At 39.6% G+C, this 27,304-nt stretch overlaps 2 protein-coding genes across 3 annotated transcripts; both read right to left on the reverse strand.

Annotated features, from left to right (window-relative positions):
• Positions 1–1,663: 1,663 nt before the first annotated feature.
• On the reverse strand, positions 1,664–6,913 carry LOC307029626 (uncharacterized protein; the record flags this gene model as incomplete). The annotated part of the gene is made up of 10 exons (XM_079665707.1): positions 1,664–2,798; positions 3,163–3,339; positions 3,513–3,683; positions 3,779–3,880; positions 4,022–4,139; positions 4,385–4,476; positions 5,452–5,506; positions 5,805–5,867; positions 6,615–6,716; positions 6,833–6,913. 10 exons carry the CDS (start codon positions 6,911–6,913, stop codon positions 2,518–2,520), a joined length of 1,242 nt encoding a protein of 413 aa, XP_079521833.1. The 3' UTR covers positions 1,664–2,517.
• LOC307030841 (uncharacterized protein) lies at positions 5,979–8,543 on the reverse strand. 2 transcript variants are annotated; one of them, XM_079667505.1, is made up of 8 exons: positions 8,159–8,543; positions 7,834–7,932; positions 7,424–7,603; positions 7,070–7,248; positions 6,812–6,905; positions 6,608–6,716; positions 6,209–6,334; positions 5,979–6,095 (listed from the first exon to the last, which is right to left on the reverse strand). In XM_079667505.1, the coding sequence occupies exons 1-4, from the start codon at positions 8,436–8,438 to the stop codon at positions 7,229–7,231; spliced, it is 579 nt and encodes a 192-aa protein (XP_079523631.1). In that variant the 5' UTR covers positions 8,439–8,543; the 3' UTR covers positions 5,979–6,095; positions 6,209–6,334; positions 6,608–6,716; positions 6,812–6,905; positions 7,070–7,228. The 2 variants fall into 2 exon arrangements, with proteins under 2 accessions (XP_079523631.1, XP_079523630.1); XM_079667504.1 differs by having other exon boundaries at positions 6,597–6,716.
• Positions 8,544–27,304: the final 18,761 nt, after the last annotated feature.

The raw sequence follows: 27,304 nt of genomic DNA on the forward strand, positions 1-27,304 counted from the left end.
ATCATTTAGTATAATCACACAAATTCTGTGTTTTATATTTAATAATTTTGTTCTTTATTTATTGAATGTTCAATACCTGACAGTATAAAACATATGTATAATATCAGTTAAAATAAGTGCTTAAACATAGCCTACAGTAGTTAACATTGCAGGAAAGCAATATATCAATACTTTGTCAGGCTTAGATATTAATAGGAGACACAGACAGATAAACCAATGGTCTAAAGGCCTCTTTTGAATAAGAAAAAAGCTATCTGCTATACTACTATCATATATCAAAAGAATCAAAGGAACAGTTCAGCGCCCCACAACTTCATTGCAAACAGTTACAACCTTGACTTTACATCAGAAAGAACAAACATTAAAGAAGTGACTAACTGCATCAATTAGGGTTAAACGTGTATTCAGCTAAAACATATACATCGCTGCAGTTATTATCCAGTGGAAAGCCCTTACCTACTGGCCTAGTTGAATGAAAGTGGTTACTTTTCTTACTTTTTTGTGGCAGACAAAGCTATTATAGTAGGAACCTGCGACCCAAGTTTTTAATCTCCGACCTTTTTCATCTCTGACCTTGTTAAACATTGAACATTCAATAAATGAGGAACAGAGAATTATTAAATATAAAACACAGAATTTGTGTGAATATACTAAATTATTTATAAATAAACACCACCGCATATTTCCAACTGTTACACATGCTGCTGTACTAAAAAAATGTCCAACTGGGGATCAATAAAGTATATCTTATCTTAAGATGATCGATGGCTACTGCCATATTTGCTAAATGTGCCTCTGAACCTTGACAATTGCATATTTCAAGCTTATCAATTAATAGGGGGGGTCACATACATAAGACCAGCTGTTAAATAAAGCTCTTCTGACCTTAGCTGGCATGTGGGTATATATTAATGATGCCCATTATGGGCACAAGCAATTTTCACCCATTTATTAATTATATGTTTTAAATTTGAGTGTTTCCTATCCCCTAAACCTCCAGGGATGTACACAGTTTAATACTGGCAACTTCTAATTATGGGAAATACGAAAACGTCTGATAAAACTACAATTCCCAGTAGAGACGTGCCATAGAACATGTTGCAAAACACACAATAGCCAGCATGTGTAGTTCTGGGGAGGGGGGGGGGGTGGTGGACCCGTCCGAGTCCAGTTTTGGATAGTCTGCCGTGGTTCCATCCCATTTCAAAGTGCTGTTTGACACTCAGCGTAACGGGCGTAACCCTCGGCACATTCCAACATCCAATCACAGCTTGAGGACTAATCACGGGGGTTCTCAAACATAGCGGAGAGAATACTTACTTCCGGGTGTAAAATTCTCTAGAGCAACTTCTCTGAGCTGCTCCGACTCTCGGTCCTGACGGCTCCAAATGTCCGACATTATACAATCAAACAAATAAATAAACACAAGGATAATTTTGTCTTATTGTTGAGTAAATAACACTGTGTGGTTTAGAAAATAATACAACATGAGAAGTACGAGTTGGGAGTGAGAATGTGTTGATATTTACCCTGCATTATGCACATGTTACTAATAAAGGATTATGTTATTGTATAAACTCTATTTACAATGTATTCACATTAACAGTTCATAATCAACGAATTACAAAATGCAGTGACAAGAAAACAACCATTGTATAGCATTTGTTTGAGTAATAAGAGGCAGTTAAATATAAAGGCAAGGCAATTTATGTTCATACACATCAGCAAGTAAAAGCGCTTTAAATAAACGGAAGTACCAAATATAAACACATTTTCACATTACTATGAACTCAGTCGGGCGAAACAAGTGCATAGTTTCATATCGTTCTCATATATAGTGTTTTATAATGTTACATTAAATTACATTGCATTTAGCTGACGCTTTTATCCAAAGCGACTTACAATAAGTGCATTCGACCAGGAAGATACAAACTTGAAGAAAGCAGAATCATATAAGTACATCAGGTTTCTTAGAGCCAAAACATTTAAAGTGCTACTCAACTGGCTTTAGATAAGCCAGTCCTTTGTTAGTATATAAGTGCTTTGTTAGTACTTCTTTGTTAATAATTCTATCGCTCGAAGTGGAGTCTAAAGAGATGAGTTTTCAGTCTGCGCCGGTCGATGTGTAAGCTTTCTGCTGTCCTGATTTCAATGGGGAGCTCATTCCACCATTTTGGAGCCAGGATAGCAAACCCACGTGTTTTTGCTGATGGGAACTTTGGTCCCCCTCGCAGTGCGGGTGCAGCGAGCTGTTTGGCCGATGCAGAGCGGAGTGCACGTGCTGGGGTGTACGGTTTAACCATGTCCTGGATGTAGGAAGGGCCAGATCCATTCACAGCATGGTACGCAAGTACCAGTGTCTTGAAGTGGATTTTAGCAGTTACTGGAAGCCAGTGAAGGGAGCGGAGGAGCGGCGTGGTGTGGGAACATTTAGGAAGGTTGAAGACCAGACGAGCCGCTGCATTCTGTCTTTATTTTGTATGGCTCCAAGTGTGTTTTAAATGTGTTTTGTCATTATTATGGCGTGTGGACGTGACACGTCGCTTGTGAAAGAGCTCTCCAGTGCCTCTGTGTTGCTTGGTAGAAACCTTTACAGGTCTTCTTTCTCAGACTCAGGGCTAGTGTAGTCATTGTCATCCGACTCCTCAATGTCCTGCTGTAATTGAAGATCATGGCATTAGCGGCTACACCACAGTACGCATGTACAGCCTGTTTGTGTTGGCTTTTGAGGAAGTGCCACCTCCGACTGAGGACACTCTTGAGCCCATGTGCAGCATCCTCTGTCAGGTCACCGAAATCTGTAGAGGAATAATCACACAGCAAAAGGGCTCAATGTAAACAAACCATGACAATTGCAAATCTCTTCGCATTGTACAATGCTGCATATGTAAAAACACTACAAAATAGGTAAATCCATCTTAAACTGAAGGATGTTACTATATATTGGGTGCCAAATGGGACATGTTGATTAATGTTTATATAGTGCTTAACAAATCGTCAATAGACAGAAAATAATCGATTATGATCTTGATAATGAATAGTTTCAGTAATTTACTATTTCACTTCGGCCTGACACAGTGACAGATGTGTTCTACTTATGTAAGACATGTAATGTGTTGAAGAGCTGATGAAAATATTCAAATGTTAAGATCTCAGACATACTGCTGGTTTTGATGCCCTCCAAAGTCTGTCCTCTGAGTGCTTCCACTTCTTGCACTTCCTTCAGAAGCAACATGATGTGTTGTGACATCTCTTTCACCAGGATGCTCTGCTCCTCCTCCAAACGTCTGACCAGCATTACCTGGTCAAACACAGACCTCTTCAACCTGAAGGTGTTGCCTTTAGGTTGAGGAAAGGAATGGAGTAGTGGACAAGGAATATGTATTCATATATTATATTATTACAGAAGGATTTTCATTTCTGAGACACAAATCTTTGTAGCGATAGCATTGGTTCTTTCATATTTTGGTATAGACTAAAAAAACAACAAGCCAAACTAGCAATTATCTTACCATTTGCATGCCTCTCCCATGGTAAGATGTAGCCCTCTGTCAGATTGCAAGCCAACTCCTCGTCGATCTGTTCTTCCTGCACTCCGGTGTTGTATTGCACAACTTTTTCGCAAAGCTTCTTCTTCAGCTCTCTCATTCTCTTCCTCTTCCTTTGCCTTGCCTGGTTGCTGTCTGCAAAGTGAAACGGAAACAAAACTGTGTCATGGTGCCAGAATGTTTTTGTTGTTTTTGAAAGGTAATTTCAATAACTACGTTTGACAACAAACCATGCTGACGATACAGATCTTGCTTCCTGCGCAAAAGAGTGACGGTGATGTTCTCAATATCCACCCTCAGTCCTTCAGTACACCCTGGGGCGTAGACTCTCTCTAAATAGTTGCAAAAAAACAATTGGAGAAGAGATACAATCAGTGACAGTCTCAGTTTCAACATATGGCCAACTTATATTGTGTGTCTAAACTTACAGTAATTAACAGATGTATATATGGAAAACCTGTGTTATGTCTTACCTGTGACTGCCCATTGCCTGGCATCATACACCCACTGCTGTATGGTCTCCTGATCAAGGTTGTGCTCCTTTTTGAAGTCGCTGAAGCTGGCAGCTTCCACCTTTTCCTTCTCTGTGATCTTTACAAAAAAAGAGAAAATGTCAGCGAAAAGCACCATGCAACACCATAATGCAAAGAACACCAGTTTTCAGTACAAGACCTTCAGAAGAACAGTTGAAACATTCCATGACACCATCTGACTTGCAAGAGGAAGTGTGGATAAGGGAGAACATAATGTATACTGTATAGCTATGAGGTTACATTGCAGAAATCCTTCATAAATATGTAATGTCAGATGAGAAGACAATTGTAATTTGCCCTTACTTTGACATATCTGTGGGCTAAAACTTGATGAAGGTTGTCCCTCTTCCTTCTGTTCCAACCCATGGCCTGTTGAGTGAGCATGTTCACTCTTCCTAAAAAATACAAAAATATATCCACAAACAAAAAAGTAAGTACCGTAATTTTCGGACTATAAGGCGCACCTGAATATAAGCCGCAGCAGCTAAATTGAATGATGTGTACATATATAAGCCGCACTGGACTATAAGCCGCAGGTGTTTTAATGTTTAATTACCATATGTAAGGGTTCGTGCACAGAGGGGATTGTCGGGAAAGAGATGGCTGTTTGAGGAAGCTCCCATTTATTAACATTTCAACAAACAAGTTGCATATTTGCACAACGTATTCAAGTGTTACCATTTAGTGCAATAGTAGCTACAGAACATGTACTGTGCTGTGTAAACTCTACTGTATCACATAGCGTTTCAGACACACAAACCTTTCAACTTTCAAACTTAAACGGTGCGCTCCCAGCGCACGTACCGGCAGTGATCTACAGCAGCAGTTTTCAACCAGTGGTACGGGGACAAACTGTCTCGCTCTCGTAATGTCTGTCTGTCTTGCTCTCGTTCTGTCTCTCGTACCACTCTCGGTTCCACTTTTACTTTTGCGCGCTACCTGTCTCACTCTTTTCCGGCCTCCTGCTTTTCCTGCTGGAACCCGCCGCTTAAAGGTGGGGGTCCGCGGACCGGCCATAGAGCCCATATAGTTAAAGGTGGTGGACTGTAACCTGTAAAATCCATAGATTTAGGAGGTCCCCTAGTGGCCGTTAGCTGTAAAAATCCATAGATTAGCCGCACCGTTATATAAGCCGCAGCGTCGAAAATGGGAAAAAAAGGTGCGGCTTATAGTCCGAAAATTACGGTATTCACATCAAAAAGGCAATACTGAGTGAGAAACCTGATAGACATGACTAAACCCAATCGTTGAAAGGTTGTTGAACTGGTAATTACAGTACAGTAATACCCCAATAACGTTTTTAAGGAGGGAACTCTCTGTAAAATACTTATCAGGGCTGCCTTATCACAGTGTGTAGTGTTAATACCAACCTGCTTTTGTCATGTATTTTGTGACCAGAGCTGCCCTGGAGAGAAAGCTGTTCACCTGAAATGAATGTTACAATTAATGTTCGGTCACCATTACATAACAATATCACCTACACATCATAGATCTTGAACTGGATGGTTTAAGAGAAAACTTGTGTACTGACTTCCTACAATATGCATGCATTTAGTGTTGCTGAACATATGAGCTGTCTATCTTTCATTTGAACTCAGACATAAAGGATATGCTTTAAACTAATCAACAGGCTTGTCACTGAGATGACACATACATATTTGTACTGCTTTATATTAAGACTTCTTGTATCCATACAGTTACAATAATGCCATTCATAACATACCTGCTCTACTTCCTCTCCCACTGTGTTTCCTGCTCCGTCCTGACTTCGGTCACCCCATCTCACCTGCAACACAGTGCAAGTAGTGTTATGTAGCATTTCTTTAGAAGTTTTTGATATCCAATAAGGCATGCCATGCACAACATTTAAAAATCCTTTGCATTAAAGGTGTTATGAACCTCGCATTTTGCTGTATGGGCTTTAGCATGCATCGCGCTAAGAAATGGCCTCATTTCTGTCAACGGCAGAAGCTCTGGTAATCCCCCGGCTATTTTGTTAAGGTATGGCCAGTACCTAAGAAGCAGGAGCAGCATTTTGTGACAATATCAATATCATCTAAAATGACTGCTGAGGCATAGGCCATTTTAAACATTGTTGTGGATGTGCAATATGACAGTGAGGATTACCTGCATGTTACATCCATACAGAAGAAGTCAACATTTGCCTTCTTCGACATCTCTTTTTGGAGAAACATTGGGTAAGCGTATATTTCTCCACGGAAGTGGTTCAGTCCTCGTAAGAGAAACCCATGTCTGATTAATCAGAAGAAAATCTAGTTGTTAATAATAAACTGACACAGCAAAGCCTGGCTTAAGCACTCATCTCTGTCATCTAGGTGGCTATAACAACAAATAACACTTGGATGTTACAAATGATGGATCAATTCCGCTTCAACATCAAAAGTGTTTAATGCTTCCAATTCTTACAAAGACTTAGACTTGGATTGCTATTAAAACTGAAATAATGAGACCAGACTCAAGAACCAAACACATATACACAAACAGACACACTTACAAATACATAACTGCAAACTGCCACTTGAATGCCCTCCTCGTCTATCTGGGCACCAGACTTTTTGGACATCTCTCTGCCAGCGGTGAATTTGGCAGTACCACAGACGGCACTGTCATTTCCCTATAAAGTCAGTTTATTACACACAAGTTTTGACATATATAAAAAAGAACACCACAGCTGTAACTGCAACTATCATAATAAGAAAAAAAAAGTACACTTTTCATGTTGCCTCTGACAAGGTCAACAAATGTTGCGACTTCCTCGTACTTGGCCAGGAACAAGCCCTCATAGATTGGTGACTCCTCAGTCCTGTCCATGATAAGTTAACATACAAGTCAATAATACAAATCACAAAGCACTACATTACTATGACTTGTTTTAATGTCTGTTATTGCTACTCAAAGACAACCCCAAGGGCTACTATTTCTATTAGCGGTGTGTTCTTTATCATTTTCATTAATACCTATACCTACCCTTTTGACTTGGAAAAGCAGTAATGCTTGCGGTTTCCATCACAGCAGACAGCCAACATGTCTGGAGAACATGCTGGACAAACAAAGTGATGGACCTGACACATATCCTCTTGTTTGTACTGACAGAAGCAAAACTCGAAGAAGCTTTGCTGAAATGTATCAGCACAGATAATACCTGTCTGTATATTGATTTAAAAAAAGTGGATTAGTAATTGTTCTGAAAGCAATGCCAACAATTAATGATATGGTATACAGTAATACGATATTGTTTTTTGTATGTTTCCATGTGATTCAGGCAGATTTAACCGTCCAGCTTGAACAGATCTGTGCTCCAACATTTTCAGAAATGCCTACCATGGCTGGTGCTGTCACCCTTCATGTGCTCGAATGAGGTGAACACATCATATTTGTAAAGCGTCTGGCAGCTGGTGCTAGCTGGCCAGTACCGATACAAAAGCAGGTCTTTAACCTCAGGAGTCCATTCTGCAGAGCAGGATGGACAGGATTTCCGAGGCAAGCAGACATTGTATCGTCCTGTGAACAAATGGACAAAGTAAAGGTATTTCAGTAATCAAACTGTGAGTTTGCTTTGACATATTGTATTTTATACATAGATGTGCAAATATGATGTATTAGCTATTTGACATGACATGGGTGTTGTCTGAAAATGACCAGGTGATAAAAATATTTGCGTTGCACAAAGTGGTAAAACTCTGCCGTACAATAGTACTTGTACAAAAAGAAGGGCTTTCAGAACAACATACCGTTGATGGTGACCACAGAAATATGCTTCCAAGGAGTAACTGTGACGTCATCAGAGCATTCACAGATTGACCTTGGAGTAGGAACAGGCAGTTGACATACTGCAATATAGAAAATATGTTAGGAAGGGTGTATTTACAGTTTTTCCTTAATTCTCCAGATTATCAGGATATTCAATAACATTTTGCATAATTTCCACATATCTTGCAGCCCTAGTCAAAACCAATCATATTTTTTTCAATCAGCTATGTACACTTCCCATTCACACTTAATTTTGGGAACTACACTATAATGGGACATTGTAATGTAATGTTAATCTTTACATACTTTGTTCACAAAACTGAGGCTGGCCATTTTCATCCACCACCACAGCAGTTGTAGGGGGAATGGGCTCCAAAAATCCATTGAACACAGTCTCTCTGTCATGGAAGATATTCCTCTTGTGGGCCTCCATGTCACAGGTTGCACAGAGGAACTCCATGTCCAGTGGAACACAGTCCAGGCACCTAATAGCCGCTTCTTCTGCACAGCATCTGTGGCACTTCTGAATGGCTATTCTCTCAGCTGAGAGATTTGCATTAAAAAGCATTGGCCTAGCAGTTTTCATTCTCACATCTGTGAGAAGCTGCCTTTGTGCCCAGGCAGAAACCGTTCCGTCTGTTGCACCCAGAACCTGGACTGCAGTTAGAGTGTCTCTTAACTCTTGGAGATGTGTTTCCAAAATTAAAACAGCTGTTAAGACACCCTAAAACTGGTATGATGGATATTAAGGTAGTATACTGAAACACTTTTGATTTGGAAAAATATATGCGGACTAATAATAGCAACATGCTATGAATCAGCAAAGCAATGTTAGCAAGTGATACTTATACCAAATATGCATTCACTTGTCATGAAAAATTCAACACTCAATACTTTATTATGATTAACTAGATGAGTATACAAATTGAAAAATTGGGAAAAACTTTAGTGCCAGTCAACTGCTGTTATAATCAATATACTCACCAAGACTACCAAACTCTTGATGTGCTAGCTGAAGGACTTCCTCATGCACAGGATCGTCTCTTCTGGCTTGTGAAGCTGCAGAGACAGTCATTTTTGCTTAACCCTTCAATCAATCTAAAATTACACCAATTAATTGTAATTTGAAAATGCTCTGTAAGGACTGCAGGTAATGAAACAAAGAACATATTACCACAGCATCACAATGACAATTTACATTTGCCATACTTTTATCCAAATCGAGGTACACATGTTCAAAAATACAACACAAGCAAGGATTATCAGTCACAGGCTCTTAAAATATCTTGATTTAATTTGAAAAAATTTTAAACATTGCAACAGATTTGTCAAGAGGTATCTTTACATTACATAATTTCTTATTGTGTACACCAAAATAACTTTGTTATGAATTATCTTTATTCTTAGATTTAGAAATCATGATATAGTAAAGAACAAACCTGATGCGGAGCGTTGAGTTTCCCGTTGTCTCTCACGTCTGCGTGTGACCACTGGATTAGAAAGGGGTCTATTCCTGCTTTTTCTTTTCTTTTTCGGAGGGATGGCAGGGGTTTCAGTAGCCTATATTTTTTCAGAGGTTGAGATCAACAACAAAGTTGTAATACAACATAAGACAGCAGCACTTATATTTGAGCAATTATTTAACGGTTGCATAAAAAGGTCTAACGGACCCTTTACATTACATCAATAAAAAGCAATAGCAATGATTATATTACAGACTTGGGTATTTGCTTATCATGAAAAGCCTCACCCTGGCCTCATGGACAAGAGCCTCGCTAATCAATGCTGCCATGTGCATCCTGGCCTCATTGGGATCCTCAAAGACCCTCACTTCACGGTTGAGGGACATGGCATACAAAGAGAGAGTGAATGATTAAAAGAGAACGTGAGAGAGACTGATTGAAAAAGAGAAGGTGAGAGAGTGATTGAAAGAGAAAGTGAGAGAGTGATAAAAAGAGAGACAGTGAGAGAGAGAATGGCTCTTAAAAGTGCCGTTAGTTTTATGTGTGTGTGTGTGTGGATATGTGTGTGTTGGTGATATAGAGTTGTAAAGAAGCTGTAAAACAGGAAAAATAAAAACATGATTAGGATTATTTAGAATAACAGTAACATCTGTGCATTACTCTATTATGCAATAATAATTTAGTATAATTTATACTGTGCATATTCTTATATTATGAGGGACATGGTATACAAACAATACAGACACAATATACAAACAATACACAAAATGAAGAGAGTGCAATAATAATTAATCTGTGCATTACTCTATAATAATTTAGTATAATTTATATATCTTATATCTTCTACTATATATTTTAATTCTACAATGTAACAATCCTAATGTCCCCACTGGCCAGTCAAATCCTCTGGAAAAACTCCAGGTCCACATTTTTGCTCCACTCCATCGCCGATTCCACTATTACAACTCTGTGTTGAAAGCTGTCTTTACAACACATGGGCAAATACAAGCATTGAAACATATTTTTCTAGCAGGCACCTCCACTATCCAACTATCCTGTATAAACTATAAATGCTATCCAGCTACAAACTTTGACCGGAAAGCCGGAGGCTAGCTGAACGTGGCCGCTAGCTTGCGCGTAGCCTATTGTAAAAGCTAAACACACTACAAAACTCAACATAATATCCAGGAATGAAACGCTATAGAGACTGTGCTACAGTGGAATAAATAAAAGCAATATCATTTTGTGTTTTAAAGAAATAAACTCCCCTTTATTTTAGATACTTACTGTAGTCCGTTGTGAGATGAAATGAATGAAAGTGACGTGATCGTGGGCAACGTCACGTGGCTACGTCACTGCAGTCAAGCGCGACATAACGTTGCCGTGGTAACGACGGCATCTTCTTCTGGTTTATCGTTGTTATAAAATAAATCATTATTATTACTATTAATGATCAAATATGAATGTAATTGTCTTTTAAATAATGTAAACTAAAGGGAACAATCTATTTGACACAGCTGAAGCTCTGGTCTTCCTTAAAAAATAACTAATTTAATAAAAATGCACCGTTTTTTGAGAACAAACATTGGTAAATAATGCACCATAGTACATTTTGACGAAAGATTATTATGAATACAAATAAAAGAAGCCTCCCGTAAGTTGCTACAAGCTATAAAGTAGATTTTTAAAACGTTTTATAGAATAAAAAGCTCACTGCAGGACGTTTAGAAATGCTTGTGTGCACCACGACAAAGGAGCCTCATTCACTTTACATTGGGGTTGTTTGCGTGGTGCCGACACGCACATATAAAAGATTCCGTGACTCCACCACGCAATGCGTTGTTAAGGAGTCGTGGAGGAGTCACGCATTCTGGTGAGATCAGGTTGGTTTGATCAGGACTCTTCCTATAGTGTCTAAACTTTTGCCGGTAAGCTTCAGGAACTAATTCGTACACTCTGAGGATGGCAACCTTTACTGAGTCATACTGCAGGCTGTCCTCTAACGTGAGAGCCGCAACTGCTTCCTGAGCTTTTCCATATAATTTGCACGTTACCATCAGAGCCCAAACTTCAACCGGCCACCGCAATGCTGTAGCAATGCGCTCGAAGGCACCAAAATAGGCATCCACCTCATTCTCACAGAAGTCTGGCACTAGTGAAATATTGTTACTCACGTCAAAGGCAGGTTGAGGAGGTTGAAATGGCAAGTTTCTTCCGGCAGAGTCAAAAGCACCGGATGCGCGCAGTTGAGAGTCTAGCTCCAGCTGACGTATCCGGATCCGGACTTCCTTATCTGCCTCAATTTCTAGTTTCCGCACCTCTAGCTGTGCCTGCCTGCTCCGCTCTTTATCCGCCGCCTCCAGCTGGAGACGTGCGAGACGGACCTTTAGTTTACACCCTTCCCGAGAGTCTGAGCTGCCAGGAGACGGTGGATTGTAACGAGGCGGCGTGGACGGTGCTTCAAACTGCCCACCGCCCTCGCCATCACCACCTTCTCCTTTAGCCAGGACATTAGGCACAGTGAGCTCAGCTTGTGCAGGCAGCACCAGAAAACCCCTTTCCACCAACTCAACCACCACCAGAGCCTTTAACTCTGTTTTTAATAATTGTTTTGCCACTGGGAGACCGAAATGTTGCGCTATCTCATATAAGTCGTCTCTACGAACTACCTGCTCATGCGAAGGACAGATCAAAAAACGACTCCAAATCAAAAGTTGCCATACTCAGCTAAACTGCACACAACCTTACCAAATTGTTTTTATCTATAAAAAAAAAACACTTATAACCCCAGGAATTAGTTATTTATCCCGGACGTGCCCCCACGTATGTTACGTCCCAACTAGGGGAAGAGGAATGCAACAAACACCAGTATGTAATTGGTAATAATTATAAATGGCTTTATTACAGAACCGGGTAAAACAAAATGGAAGGCACACAGCCTGAACTAACAAAAGGGCCAAAAGGGCACAGGTTGATAACCAAACAAAAGGAGGACTCTAAAAAAGAAGTCTAATGGCATACAGGAAAAATAAATACTAATATTTTCTTCTTCTTCTTCTTTCTTGTTTATTGGCGGTTGGCAAACCAACTTGTAGGTGCATTACCGCCGCCAACTGGACTGGAGTGTGGACAAGAGACTAAGCAGAAAACAATAAACAAAAGAAACAAAACAAAGAACCAAAACTCTAGATTATTTTCAATTTATCAATTTATCTTAGAAACGTAATAATCTCACAATATATATTGCCTGATGTTTTCCCTAACAGTCCTGATAGCGACAAGTCATGGAATTTTGCTTTCTTCAGTGTCTGGAAAAACACATTTCTCTGAGTACTATATTTCCTGCAAAGCAGTAAAACATGCTCACCAGTTTCTGGCTGGCTACAGTGTATACACTTTCCGGTTGGATGCTTTCCTATTATACTTAATGTATGATTGAGACCTGTATGACCTATTCTTATCCGAGAAATGACATTTTCCTCCCTTCTTTTAAACCCCACCTTCCTTCCATCACCCACATACCTTTGAATTTTATAAAGATGTCTTCCTGTGTCACTAAGGTCTCAATGATCTTGCCATGTTGTTTGTGCATATTTCTGTATGAATGTTTTAACCTCCGCTTTACTGAGTGGAACTTCTATGTCTATGTTCATACTTCTGAGTGTTTGTTTGGCCAGAATATCCACCTGTTCATTACCCTCCACACCAACATGAGCAGGAACCCAGATGAAACGAGTTGCTATGCCTTTGATTTGCATTTTATATAAAATTAGATATATTTCATTTATTATGTCCATTCTAGATGAAAATCTACCTGATCGTATACTCGATAAAGCTGAAAAGCTGTCAGATGCAATTACACTATTATTTATTTATTTCTCCTCTATCCATTTCAATGACAGTACCAATGCCAACAACTCTGTGGTGTATACTGACACATGGTCTGTTACCCTTTTCTTGATATGTGTATTACTCACTGCGATGTATACTGCTGCCACTGCACGCCCTATCTCTGGATCTTTGGAACCATCTGTAAATATGATTGTTGAGTCTGAGTGATATCTTGCAAAAATAATTCTGGACTATGCGCCATACTGGTAGTTCTTTCTTTTCCTTTAACTCCCTTTGTATATTGAGGTCTACACTTGGCAATGGGAATAACCAGGGTGGAATGGACGAGATTGGAACTGTGGGGCAATACTGTATTTGATTCAAACCTATACTTGCTGCTTTAACATCGCCAATCCATCCAAAACGTATTAAATGTGACTCATTGTGCTCCCAGCAGTCTTCCAAAAATACTTTTCGTAGGATGACTATCACTGTGCCCCTGAACGTTTACCCAGTATGCCAACATTAACTCCACTCTTCTTATCCTTAAAGGCATTTCTCCCATTTCCACCTGTATTGCTGATACTGGAGATGTTTTAAAAGCTCCACTACAAATTCTAAGGGCCTGAGCTTTTAGGACATCCAGTTTTTTAAGGTTTGATTCTGCTCCTGCCATGAACGCTATACACCCATAATCGAATACAGGTCTCATGAGTGCCCAACATATATTCCTAATATAAAGAACGAAACAAAACCTCACTTTAAAAGTGGTGAAACTAACCAAAGAATCTATACAAAACGCAGCTAAACTAAAGGCAACAGTCACACAATACTAACCACTAGTGATGGCAGTTTGACACTGAAGCTTCGAACGGAGCTTCAACCCTGGACTTCCAATTCCATAGAAGCAGCGCTTCGAAGCTTGCTTCCAATCACGTGACATGTGACGTCCGAAACAGCAACTGCTTTAAATCACGTGACATGTGACGTCCGAGCCAGCAACTGCTTCATTTCCTGAATGAATCAACTCACTGGTTCGCCGTCCAATCAGGTGATTCAATGCACTGCCTCGTCTCGATTCAGACTGGTTGAAACTGTTTGAATTTGACCGTCACTTAGTAAGTGACACTTTATAACCGCTCAAAAAAATGCACAATTTGGCAATCTGTGGGATTGTCGTCGTAGTTTGCCTTGCTGCTGTTGAGCTGTTAGTATTGCGTTTGGATCATTATGGAGCCAGCCAGGAAGAGAGGTCGTTCTGAGATGTGGGATCACTTCAATCTGATTGCGCATGATAAGGTTGGACAACTACAGTATTATAGCTATGGTTTATCTCAAATCTATATTAAGTAGCATTAAAGTACAATTATGTATATGATCAATGTAGCCATGAGGCTATAGCTTTATAGACTGAAATTGCATTTTTATTTACAAATGCCTTTCTCTACAGGTTCAGTGCTTGGTGTGTTCAACTGAACTGAAGTATCATGGGAATACTTCCTCCATGATTAGGCACTTCAGTGCCAAACATGGAGCTGCTGTGAACCAGGGGAACATACATGGTATGTATTATATTATTATTAACTAATAACACTAACACAATATGCTATGACTGTATTCCATGACTCACAAGCATAGACTGCTCACAAGTCTGCTTCCTTTGAGTGCAATTTCACATAAATTCTTATTTGCTTTTTTTGGTTTTGTTTTTATTCTCTATGTCTTTATTTCTTTGTTTTATTGGACCGGAAGTGAGAGCTGGATGGGGCTCTTGTGAATATGGTGGTGAAAGACTCGCAGCCTTTTTCCATCGTGGATGACTGTGGCTTCAAGGAGCTTGTGGCCTTGCTTGATCCTAGATACACTCTTCCATCCAGAAGGTTCTAAAGGAGAAGGTGGTCAAGCGCTATGAGGAGGAGAAGACGAAGGCCAAGGCTGTCATGCAGAGGGTAGAGGCTGTGAGCCTGACTGCTGATATGTGGACCTCCATTAATATGGACGCATATCTAGCAGTGACCTGCCATTATGTAGATGACTCAGCGAAGCTGGCCACAGTGCTTTTGGGAGTGCTGCCTTTCCCTGAAGCTCATACAGCGGTTAACATCACTGCTGCAATGAGGTCTCTCATGGAGGAATGGGGCACTGAAGGCAAAGTGACCTCAATTGTGACGGATGCAGGAGCACATATGGTTGCCTCTGTCAGAAGTTTAAATCTAAGACATGCACTTTGCTTTGCTCATTCACTAAATTTAGTGGTGAAGAAATCTCTGGATGCAACTCCTGGCCTACAAGACCTACGCACAAGGGCTAGAAAAGTAGTCACGTTCTTTAAAACCAGCACAACAGCAAAAGAGAAGCTCAGAGAAGTGCAGGAGCAGATGAATCGCCCTGTGCTGAAGCTTATTCAGGAAGTGGACACCCGCTGGAAGAGCACCTACCTAATGCTACAACGCCTTTTCAAAGAGAGGCAGTCAGTGGGACTAGCTCTTGCGACGCTGAAAACAGATGTGAGACCTCTGTCCTCTGAGGACTATGAAACAGCAGATGCATGCCTGCAATTGCTCTCCCCCTTTTTCCAGGCAACAGTGGAACTCTCCGAGGAGAAGAGAGTCTCAGGGTCCAAGATCATCCCAATGACGAAAATGTTAATGCTATACTTGTACGACACAATTGGAAAAACAAGCCACGACACAGCAAAACTACTGGGACAGAACATGGTGTCAAATATGCAAAACAAGTTTGACACCACGGAGAGTCAAACTGCATTGACCCTGTCAACACTGCTGGATCCTAGTTTCAAAACTATTGGATTCTATAATCAAGTACATGCAGCGGCATCAGATAAACGACTGACAGCATTTTGCACACAACTGGGGAAAAACGCACAACCTGACACACCTACAGAAGAACAGCCCTCCACATCAGCTCAACCGGCACCAGCAAATGTTGACAATCCATCATCCACAGGTAATGTTATAAATAGTTAATTGATAAAATGCAGGACAAAATAAGTAAAAGTAAAAAGGGATACACATTGAAACCTTTCAGTACTGATGATTACAGTCATGTTTGTCTTTCAGGTCTTAACCTTTGGGAAACTCTGGACAGAGATGCTTCTGAAGCGAGGACGGCAAGGAATGCCACAGCAGATGCTACAGTGGAGGTGCAGCGGTACATGACTGATCCACCGCTGGAAAGATCAGAAGAACCACTGGCATACTCATGGGTGGACCATCAAAATGTGTATCCCAATCCGTTCAAACTGGCGAAAAAATTGTTATGCATGCCAGCATCATCGGTTCCATCTGAGCGAGTGTTTTCAAAATGCGGGGAAATTGTAAGCAAGAAAAGAAATCCAAAAACTGTTGAAAAAATAATGTTCCTGAATAAAATCTTTGAGTGTTCCCCATCCCACATGAACACCCCCTGCCAAAGTTACACAAGCGCACCATAACCTATGCCTTATTTTGCCAGAACCCTCTCCTCAATAACACAATACACGCATTCATCCATCTTTATTTGTAAATGATATTCATGATACATACAGTTTATATATATATATATATATATATATACATATTTATATTTATTTATAGTTCTATATACACATATTTATATTTATTTATAGTTATATATAACTATATATTAGGGCCGGGACTTTAACGCGTTAATTAAGATTAATTAATTACACAAACATTAACGCGTTAAAAAAATTAACGCATTTTAATCGCACCTATTTTTGCCCTGCGGAACGTTTCTCACTGGATGAGTTTCAGGCGTACCGATTATACTTGAGCACCAACTAACGTTCATGACTTCAGACAACAACAAACCACAGTGAACAATAGTCAAATATGAACGAAGAAGCTGATGAGACCGCTTTGGTTGGCCCCGTGGATGGGACATTTTGTTTTAAAAAACGGACGGATGGAAGCGTCGATAAGAGCACGGTTGTATGCAAATTATGCAAAAAGCAATTCGCATATCACCGCAGCACATCAAGCGTCAAGTATCACCTCAATGCAAAACATATAGCAGCTAGCGTGGACGTTAGCCCGACTCCGAGTACAAGGACCCACACCATACTTGCCCTCAGAAATCGGGACCATTTCAAAATGCAAAAATTGGAGGGGGAGGGGTGCTAGTGGATCGTCGGAGCTGTTAGATTAACATTAACATGCTTAATGTAATTGTAAGTGCAGCATGTAGCACCATCCCGCGCTACTAAAGAGACGTGTTACCATGGAAACCAAACAATGGTGTAGCTGTATTAAAGTCTGAGTGGAAACAGTCGTGTGTAACTCTAATTTTGTCAGAAATCGGGAGAAATATGACCCCGGGAGGAAACCGGGAGAGGGCAATGAAATCGCGAGTCTCCCGCGAAAATCGGGAGGGTTGACAAGTATGACCCACACCCAACCAGATGACTGGTTTCAGGGCCAGGATAACTAAGTCGACGTCTGAAAAAATAACCAGCTCACTGGATGCACTCGACTGTAGACCACTTGGATTGGTAGAAGATAAGCGGCTGCAAAAGGTACTACAGATTACATCGTCTGACACAACATATGAGCTGCCATGCAGAAAGACAGTGACAAAAAGAATCCAGCAGCTTTATGACAATGAAAAGGAAGATAAAGAGAATTTATTGGAGAAAGCCGAATGTGTTGCCCTGACTGGGGATCATTGGACCTCGGTAAGCAATTCAAATTACCTCTGTGTGACGGCACACTTTATTGACATCTTCTCACTGTTCTCAGGTCAAATATTTATATTTGATTAAAAATGCGATTCATTTCGATTAATTAATTACAAAACCTCTAATTAATTAGATTAATTTTTTTAATCGAGTCCCGGCCCTAATATATATATATATATATATATATATATATATACATATTTATATTTATTTATAGTTCTATATATATATATACACATTTATATTTATTTATAGTTCTATATATATATACATATTTATATTTATTTATAGTTCTATATATATATATATACACATTTATATTTATGTATAGTTCTACATATATATATATATATATATATACATATTTATATTTCTTTATAGTTCTACATATATATACACATATTTATATTTATTTATAGTTCTATATATATACATATTTATTTATACCTATTTCCGACACAATTGTCCAAGTGGTTCGACTGCTTCAAATCACGTGATATGTGACGGTCGAAACAGCAATTGCTTCATTTCCTGAATGAATCACTTGACTGGTTCGCGGTCCAATCTCGCGATTCAATGCACTGCCTCGTCTCGATTCTGACAGGTGACAGGTTGAAACAGTTTCAAATTTGAGCGCTTCAACACTTTATAACCGCTCTAAGCAATGTGTGGGTTGTTGTCGTAGTTTGCGCTGTTGCTGTTGAATTGTTGTTGTTGGCATTGCATTTGAATTGGATAATTATAGAGCAAGCCAGGAAGAAAAAATAGGTCGTCCTGGCTCGTGAAACACTTCGAAATGTGGAGAAGTTGTGAACAAAAAGAAAATCAGCAATATAAAAGCACTGCAATGGTCTAAGGAATAGATAGTCCAATGGATAGAGCTGGCGGCCAGGATGCAGTGATGTCCTCCGCGCAGCTGGTTCAAAGCCTGAAAGAGTTAAACTTTTAATCATTGCTTTTCAACTTTAATACTTTAATGACTGATTAAAGGCCCTCTCCACCCAAAAAAATGTCTAGCACTCTCTAGTCTCTTCTCAATAACCCAATACACACAATTATCAATCTTTAATTGCAAATAGAACATGATATTCATATGTGCTGCGTGCATCGAATATTTTTCAAGGCAGAGATACGTTAAACCCACTGCAGCCTTGCACTTCGCCAGGAGAGGTCGCTGTAACTGAAGCTTTGAGAAATGAACCTATTTCCGACACAATTGTCCAAGTGGTTCGAAGCTTCATTTTGGCATCACTACTAACCACTCTAACCACTATCTAAACATAGACCAAACAAGTTAAACACAGAACAAAGAGCAAGTAGCTAGAGGCGTCTGTTCACTCAACAGAGCCTCCAGAGTGGTGATAGTCCGCGGCCTTTGTACTCCTCCCCAGCAGGTGTGCGCCGGCTGTGTGCTGCGATTGGATGACGTCAATCCAATCACCATCTTCAGAGGCGGACCAGAGGATAGGCAGCCAATGACGTCAGGGCTACTGCGCAGCTTATTTACATATTACACGCACAGCTGAAAACACTCACAGGCAGATTACTGAGCAGACAGAAACAGCAACCGTAACAGAGGAGCACAGATGGAGATATTGCGAATAGCTGGGTTAGAAGGTCGGAGAAAAAGGTAGGATTTTGTTTTGGAGGGCTGAACACTCTCCACATCTTTTTTTCCCTTTATTTATCCAGGTGTATCCCATTGAGATCATTGATCTATTGTTCAAGGGAGACCTGCTCAATTATATTAATATTATATTATAATAATATTAGTGCCACCCTGTGATTTGTGAAGTTTAAATGCAATGGGCAGAAGTAAAAAGCAAACGCTAAGCTATAAAAGGAATTACATGAGCTTGTGTTCACCACTGACCATATTTCAGTCTTCTAAGAAAAAACAACAACAAAAGCTGACTTCGAGACAAGGGAACTGGAAGTTGTAAAGTGATAACTCCATTCCGAGTTTTAGGACTCGTTCCTGCTCCACTATATTGGAGCTACTGTCCAAGGTGTTTTTGTTTAGTTCTGATGGTTATCTCTCAACCTTTCTCACGGCTAGTCTCCCTCGCTGCTTAGCCTTTTAAAATAGAGCTGAGTGACTCAAAACAATACTGCTGCCATACACTGGTCCTGTGCCAAAGCCTCCTGAGGTGTTAATGCAGGCCTGATGAAGCTATGCAATCTAATTTGTCTCTGTAGTGCAGTTTTATTTGTTGTTCAGGTGTTTACTGCATGTAGACGGAGGTCCCGACTTTAGTAACACCTGGAAACACTGATGTGGTGCAAGTTGTTCTTAACTCTATTCATTTTAAAGCTAACATTAATTGGTTAAAATGGAAGTCACATTGTCAAAGTCTTCCAGCATTCAGCCAAGCAGAAGTCATTGCTGTCACAAAAAATGCTTTCAAGGACCACATTCCAAAATCCATTTACCCTTTTCTTATTCAAACATCTGCAAAACAATGAATATGTGCGGCTCCTTTTTTAAATGCCAACTGTCTGTTTTCAAAACTGTTAATGAACACATTCAAAACACAATATTTACATTGTTATTTAAATAACAATTCCAAACATAGCTGATTGTAGCTTTAACCCATGTGTTTTAAGTCTTTTTACCAAACCAACCAAAGGGTACAGTTTCAACATGATTAGATTCAACTGTAGATGTCACTGATGGGTTGTCCTTCGTATTTAATTTTTTCGTGTCAATTTTACTTCATATAATGGTCAAAAGTATTTTTTCTTTTTGTATGAATAGTTGTTGTGGTGTGAATAAGACTTGGAGGTGAAATGAACAGTTTGGACAAGATGTTTGTTGGTAATGCAGACTTTATAAAAGAGTTATTGGATCAATGTTGAACAATGAATCAGCTCAGGGACTGATTGTTGTCTGGCTGACACTTGGGACCCCTCATTAGCCTCAGGACTAACTTCCACACCTCAAAGGCAGACAAACAACGACAGTGTTGTTGGAAACAAAAGGAGAGACTTGTGTTAGTGCAGACCTGACACAACAGGCAGACAAGTTAGAGATAGGTATGTGTCGGCCATGTATTCGGGGTGTGTCCCGCACCATAGGCACTTTTTGGCGCTGCTGACCTGCATTACACATTACTAGTTACTTTAACCAATGCCTTACTTTAATAAATTACTCACAATGTCCTCCACGATGTTTGCTGCGCGCGTTTATCTCTGCTTTGCAACTCTGCCATTTCTGCTCCGTCTCCTCGGCAAGTATAGCGCAAGCGAAAAGGGACGTCTGATTTATTTTCCCTCCTCCCGTAATGCAGATGGTTGGAGACCTTCAAGTAATGAAAGTAACAAGGTAATTTTGTGCTTAGACTCTGTCATGTAATTATTACTGTTTACAGTAACGCGTTTCTGCATTACAGTAAAATGTAATCTGATTACACTAATGGGTTACTTTGGAGCCTGTTAACCCCAACACTGCTGTCGACATCATACCACTTCTGATTCAGCATGTTCAATCAGATTAGGAGTGTTAGAAATTAAAATCAATGTTTTGATGGTATAATGTAGCTTAAACATACCGTCAGTTTAAATGCTGTTTTATACTGAAAAAAACAGAAATTCTCGTGCACAACCAGTTGTTAAGCTTTTATTCTGAAAATCCTTCATCTCCGGTTAGCATTTAGCATGTGGCTAACATACTATTTCCTAAAGAGGTGAATTTAGTAGCGAAATGACCTGGAGTGATGCACACCAAAACCTACTGATTTAACACTACAACTATAGATGTCGAGATACTACCATGTTGAATATTAAATGAAGGTACAGTTTATTTGAATACATTATTGTTTACAAACGTGGGTAGCATGTGACAACATCCGGAACTCCACCGGAAACCAAAAGGCCGTGAAGTATTTCCAGTATTTTTAAAGTATGAATTACAGCGTTTAGAATGTGTTGAATGAAAAGTGATGAAAGAGAATACGAGGAGAAAAGGCATGTGGAAGTAAGCAATGAATGTAAAATGTCAGAATCCTCCGTATAACGCAATATCGGACTCAGAAGAATGAGGGGGGAGTCCCCTTCGTCACTACAGCTCCCAGAGAGGAGGAGCGAACAGCCAGCAAGCGGGAAGTACGAAGACTTGTGTGGTCTCTTCTTCACTGCCGCCATTGCGAGAGGGAGCTGCAGCTTTTCTCTCCTCACCTGAACAATATTCTGCTTGTAACACTACCGCGCCATTTTAATTAAAGTACCCATTTGAACCTTAAGCCAGAGACTCCATTAGTCTCAATTTTAAAGCTTCTCTCCTGGACGCGAGAATAACGAACATAGTTAACAATTGGTGACCCTGACCTGATCTCGTCCCACCGGGAGAGCAGTTGCAGTTTTCAAAGGAGCTTGAACAATGCTGGCAGACATACACTCGGGCCCATACAGAAAGGTAAAGAAGTACCTGTTTATTCAAAATCTGCAATAGATTACATAGTGAACAATAGGAGTGTGTGTCTGTCTGCTAAGTTGGACTCCTGAGAAAGACTGCCTAAATTAATGTTAAAACAAGCCTAAATTGATAAACATTGGTATCCTATAACACGTGGCATTGCTTTGTCCCAGGGAGGGTGAGTTCACTTTCTTTTTGTTCTTACATTTAACCCTGCATGCTATTTGTTTGTCTATTATTACATGTCGGCCAGAGGCCAATCACTTCAATAAGTGTCTCTTGTTACGTTTTAAGTTAACGTGAATGGTTTTAGGCCATTAAGCAGTTGGGACTGCTTGAGTCAAAGACAAAGCCACAGTTGGAAGCTGAGGCTGTTTTAAAAAAAAGTCCTTTTTCGAGGAAAAGGCCTGAGGAGTTTGAAGCTTTCAGTGGTTACTTTTTTCGGTTTTCCACCAGACATTGCGTGTGGATTACGACGAGAAGTGCGACATTTGTGCGTTAGATAGACGATATTCTTCTGATTGTGTTTGGATAGCGTCCCATTTTGTCCCATAATAGCGTGCTTAAATAGAAGAGATAACCATACTGGCTCTTAAAGTAAAAAAATGTACGTACATGGGTTGAGGGCTATGACGTAAGGGTATGAGGCCCATTTATCATTGTAAACTAAATAGAAATGTTATTTTAAAACTACAGTGTTGTTGTGTGTTGAATTTTCTAGACTAAAGATCACCCCACCATTATTTCAACTCCGCTGTGAGAGCCACGAGGTGTGTTTTGAAATCCCTTTGTTCTTCAGGTTAAAGGTTGGAAAATCAGTTGCCATCTTGTCTTGTCCTCATGTTCACAATGAACCACACGGCAGTCGCCATTTCGTGAAATGCTAATTGAAAGTTCTCAGTTTGTTTTATCAAAACCCAATCTGATTTTGGAATTTTGCTTGCTAGTGTTTATTGGCGGTTTTTTGAAATATTCCTGTATGCAAATGTGTTTTGGCGGCTATGCGCTGTGTTGTTTTACCATAGCGTAATTCTCTTCCCATTTTTAAGAAGGAAAATCAACTTTTTCTTGTTGAATTGAGGTCAGTTTTGCAACAGTTGTCCCTAGTGGATTGAACTGAAAATGACAATAGCGCACTCTGATGGTAGTACAGAATTATTACACGGATGGAATCTTAGGAAAACTTCAATAGCATTTTGAAGTTTAATTTTAAGTGTTAAAAATAAACACATGCTTGATCGCCAAGATAGAATCGCAAGTGGTTTCTAATTATAAGATAAGAAACTTTAAATAATACTCTTTAAAATAAGACTATAGAATATTTAAAAAGCTAACACAAGTTATGACATTTATATAATTCCATACACTTCGGTATGTACTGTACACAGTAGATTTTCACCAGATTTCTAATTTTCAAAGTCAAAACCATACACTGTACAATTTTTTTTTTTTTTACATTTCATATTTAAACATTTGCATAATTTGTATATTTTAATTTACGTTATTAATATTTTACAAAAAACTTTAAAAAAAAAATCTATAATTAAAAAAAATAATAATAATAAAAAAATAAAAAAAACCTTGAGCAACTAAAAAAATAAAAAAACTGATTTAAAGTTAAGTTCGGATGACATAGGATATTATTTATCAGGAACGAAGGTGCTAGTCGGAGAATTAGTACTTCGATCTTTGATAACTTAATAACTTCATTCGAATAGGAAGAGAGCATGTCACCGAAAGAAACTAAGTTGAGACCAGACGCAGAGCCAGGCTCAACAGCAGATATCAAGGAAAGGGTAAAAATCAGATCAGATTCTTTGACTTTTCCAAGTAAAAGACGGAAGAGATGGAACCAAATAGAGAAACTGTTGGAACAGTGGCAAACAAGAGGACTGATTCCAGCAGATGATCAACCTGGACCAACAAAAGCCCATAGAAGAACAGTACTCGACTATGAGCACGAACAATGCCTCCAACAGCTAACTATATGGAGGGAAGCTGAAGAAAGATGTATACGAGTTACAAGTCTGATACTCCACCTGGAATATGCCAGCCTATTGGCAGACAGCATAAATGTGGTCCAAGTAGCAGAACTGGCAGTGAGGGAAGACATAGCAGAAAAAAACAAAGAGGCTCCAGTTATCCAAACACCGAAGCTGTATCTAAGCTTGGCCGAAAGTCCCTCCTTCCTCCCCGAATGTTGGTTTTATAGGAGAAGTCTTGCAGTTGAATGGAGTCTCCACGGACAAACATCTCAAATAATTGGAGTATGAAGTAAGAATGCTAACCAGTAAATCAAAACAACTGATGGAAGAGAACATACGATTAGAAGAAATCACAGAAGAAAGACGACGACAAAGAGAAACACAAAAGACAGAAATGGTAGCATTACAACGGAGACTCTTGAAGATACAAATAGCTGAGAAAGATACCGAAGCTAATAAAAACAAGAAAGCGGCAAGGCGGCAGCTACATCAAAGATGGCCAAAGAACCAGAGAAGGCAGGGCAGACACCTCAAACAGTTCAACCTCGAGTAGTGCCAGAGATTCAGATGCAGAACCGACAAAAAGGAGGAAGAGGTTTCCGGTTTGAGAGATGTTACCATTGCAGCCAAATGGGACATTAGTCCAGAGAGTGTCAGCAGAACAATGCACCAAACAACGGCCCTCCATGCATTTACCCCATGGAGGTTTCCATGATGACGACAGAAGCAGGGGGTCCCAGGGATGTCAAAGACGAACAGCATCGCCAAACATGAACCAAATACCACTGACAGTCTGGTATCAACCACAACAATGAGGAAGTTCAGAGGGCCAGACCGCCAGGTGATGCATCTTCAGCACAAGGGTATTTAGAAAACCAGCTACATCGAGCCACATATGTCACCACAGGAGGGAGAGGTTGAATGTTATTTAAAAGATAGTGAGTAGAATATTGCATTTACATAAAGAGCATCCACAGATTAGAAGTAGCAGAGTAGACAGCAGACTATTTTTGTAATTATGAGAAGGATACAGATTACAAGTGATGTTGTTCCCCCACACAGAAAACTATTGTATCGACACAGCTAGTGAGGTCAAGACGATGGGCTTCCACCCAAAATATGCAAAGGGCGGCGATACACCTGACGTGAAGCTGTCCAGACCTGAAAACAGAAACTCGATTCTGCTGTGGTGAAGTCTGGCTACAAAGGGAGGTGTTCCAATAGGGTCGCTTGTCTCAAACCAGTGAAGAAGTCAACAAGAACCCAGCTGAACTAGAGAGTGACTGTTAGCGAGAGAACTGTGACGGCGCGACAGAGACTGGCCCAACATTTTCCAGCCAGTATATAGATAGACCCCGTCAGAAGACCGGGGCTGTGTTTAAAGGGAAACTTCCTTTATTCTTAGTAGAAGTGTAGTTTTTAATCAAACAATTATGTGATTTATGGAGTCATATTACATTTTTCTCATAAACACAATTTTATAATCGGTCTGAAGTATCTATTTTAAGGCATGAGCTGCAGATTAAATAACATAACACTGATTGAGAGCTTGGATGAAGAAGTTGTAGGGTTTTTACAACAGTTTCAAGAATCAGTCTTTATTTATTTATTCTAGAGTAACTTTACTGATTTATAGTGTAGTGCGTAAGGAAATATCTCATTTTGAGTGAGGGGCACCAGCCCTTCATGCATGTCACTCTCTGAGAGAATAGTTCATATTTTCCCTCCAGTTTGGAGAAATATTATTTTATCATATGTTAGTTCAGCAGTGTCAACCAATCCTCTAATCCTAGAATTATTGAGACGCATTAGCGACACCAGGGGTATTGTTTTTCGCAGCAACGATGATGCATAATATCACGACAAAAGCCATTATTGAAACAAGTAAACTATTAGAAGTGATAATGGCAGATTTTTAGTGAATATGCATTTATGCCATCAGAAAGCCATACATCTTACAATATGTTTGTACACCTTGTGGGTACACGGAGAAGTTATATTTATTTAATGCAACGTTATGGGTTTTGCATGTCCTGTTCATAATAGGGTAATCATTGCAATATTAATTGAGCATTTTATGCTCAAAGGAGAGAGTGTCATGATTATACAGATATGTTGATTTCAACGACGTTGTAGTTAATAAATAATAACAAGTAGTCAACAATAGGTCTCATAACATCAAAAGGTATGCCGAAGTTAGGGCCTTCTCAAAGGAGGGAGTGGTTCAGTTTTAGATATTAGACAAATAGAAGTGGATGAACATGTCAGAACCCTGAGTAATATTATCCAAGTTTTGTCTACACAGGCTAGGAAAACTACAGAGATACCAGACGAGACACCAGAAGAGACTCCTCGGCCAGGTGAATGGGTGAGGGTGAAAGTTCACAAAAGACGGTGGGCTGATCCCCGGTGGATGGAAGCGTGAAAAGTTGTAACGAACTTCACACGCACTCTGGTTTAAAGGTAAAGAAAAAGAAGCAAATTGACACCACCTCACACATTGTTACCCTTCACTGGCAACTTCCAGAAAAATTATTGGGAGTTAGGACTGATTTGGCAGAGCTGGAACAAAATGATAAATAGAAATAAGATAAAGATAGAAACAGCTCAAAAGACAAATTGTCTATAGATTTGTATAGATTTTACATTAATGTGAAAACCTATTTTTTTTGTTTTACATCTGAAAAAGAGTCCAATTTTTGTATACGTTATTTTTTTACTCATTATTTAAATTCTGTAACTGACACAACCAGGGATAAAATAGAGATGACGTCAAGAACAAAGCCAAACCAATTGTGGGGTCCCCTAGGGATATGAGTCAGAATAGAATTGTTGATTGTGCTCATTACACTTGGCACCTTGTTGGTTGGATGGGGAGTACAATATCAAGTAAAACATGGAACCATTAGTTCCCTCATAGAGAAATGCCGACATCACTAACAAGACTCCAGCTGTGTTTCAGAGACTTTCACTTATCCCCAAAGCCAAAAGATCAGCTGAGCAACAAGAGGAGGAGTTAAAAATACTCGGTCCCAAACCAGAGGCGGTTATAATCAAGAT

This window comes from Notothenia rossii (assembly GCF_949606895.1).
Source record: "Notothenia rossii genome assembly, chromosome: 2".
NCBI classification, from domain to species: Eukaryota; Metazoa; Chordata; class Actinopteri; order Perciformes; family Nototheniidae; genus Notothenia; species Notothenia rossii.

What these genes read in the sequence shown, in the direction of transcription:
- LOC307030841 (XM_079667505.1), bottom strand. Translation starts at nt 8,438, where the DNA reads ATGAAAACTGCTAGGCCAATGCTTTTTAATGCAAATCTCTCAGCTGAG. An exon ending in GCCTCAGTTTTGTGAACAAA is followed by an intron (nt 7,933 to 8,158) that starts GTATGTAAAGAT and finishes TCTATATTGCAG; the next exon opens with TATGTCAACTGCCTGTTCCT. An exon ending in GGGTGACAGCACCAGCCATG is followed by an intron (nt 7,249 to 7,423) that starts GTAGGCATTTCT and finishes ATCAATATACAG; the next exon opens with ACAGGTATTATCTGTGCTGA.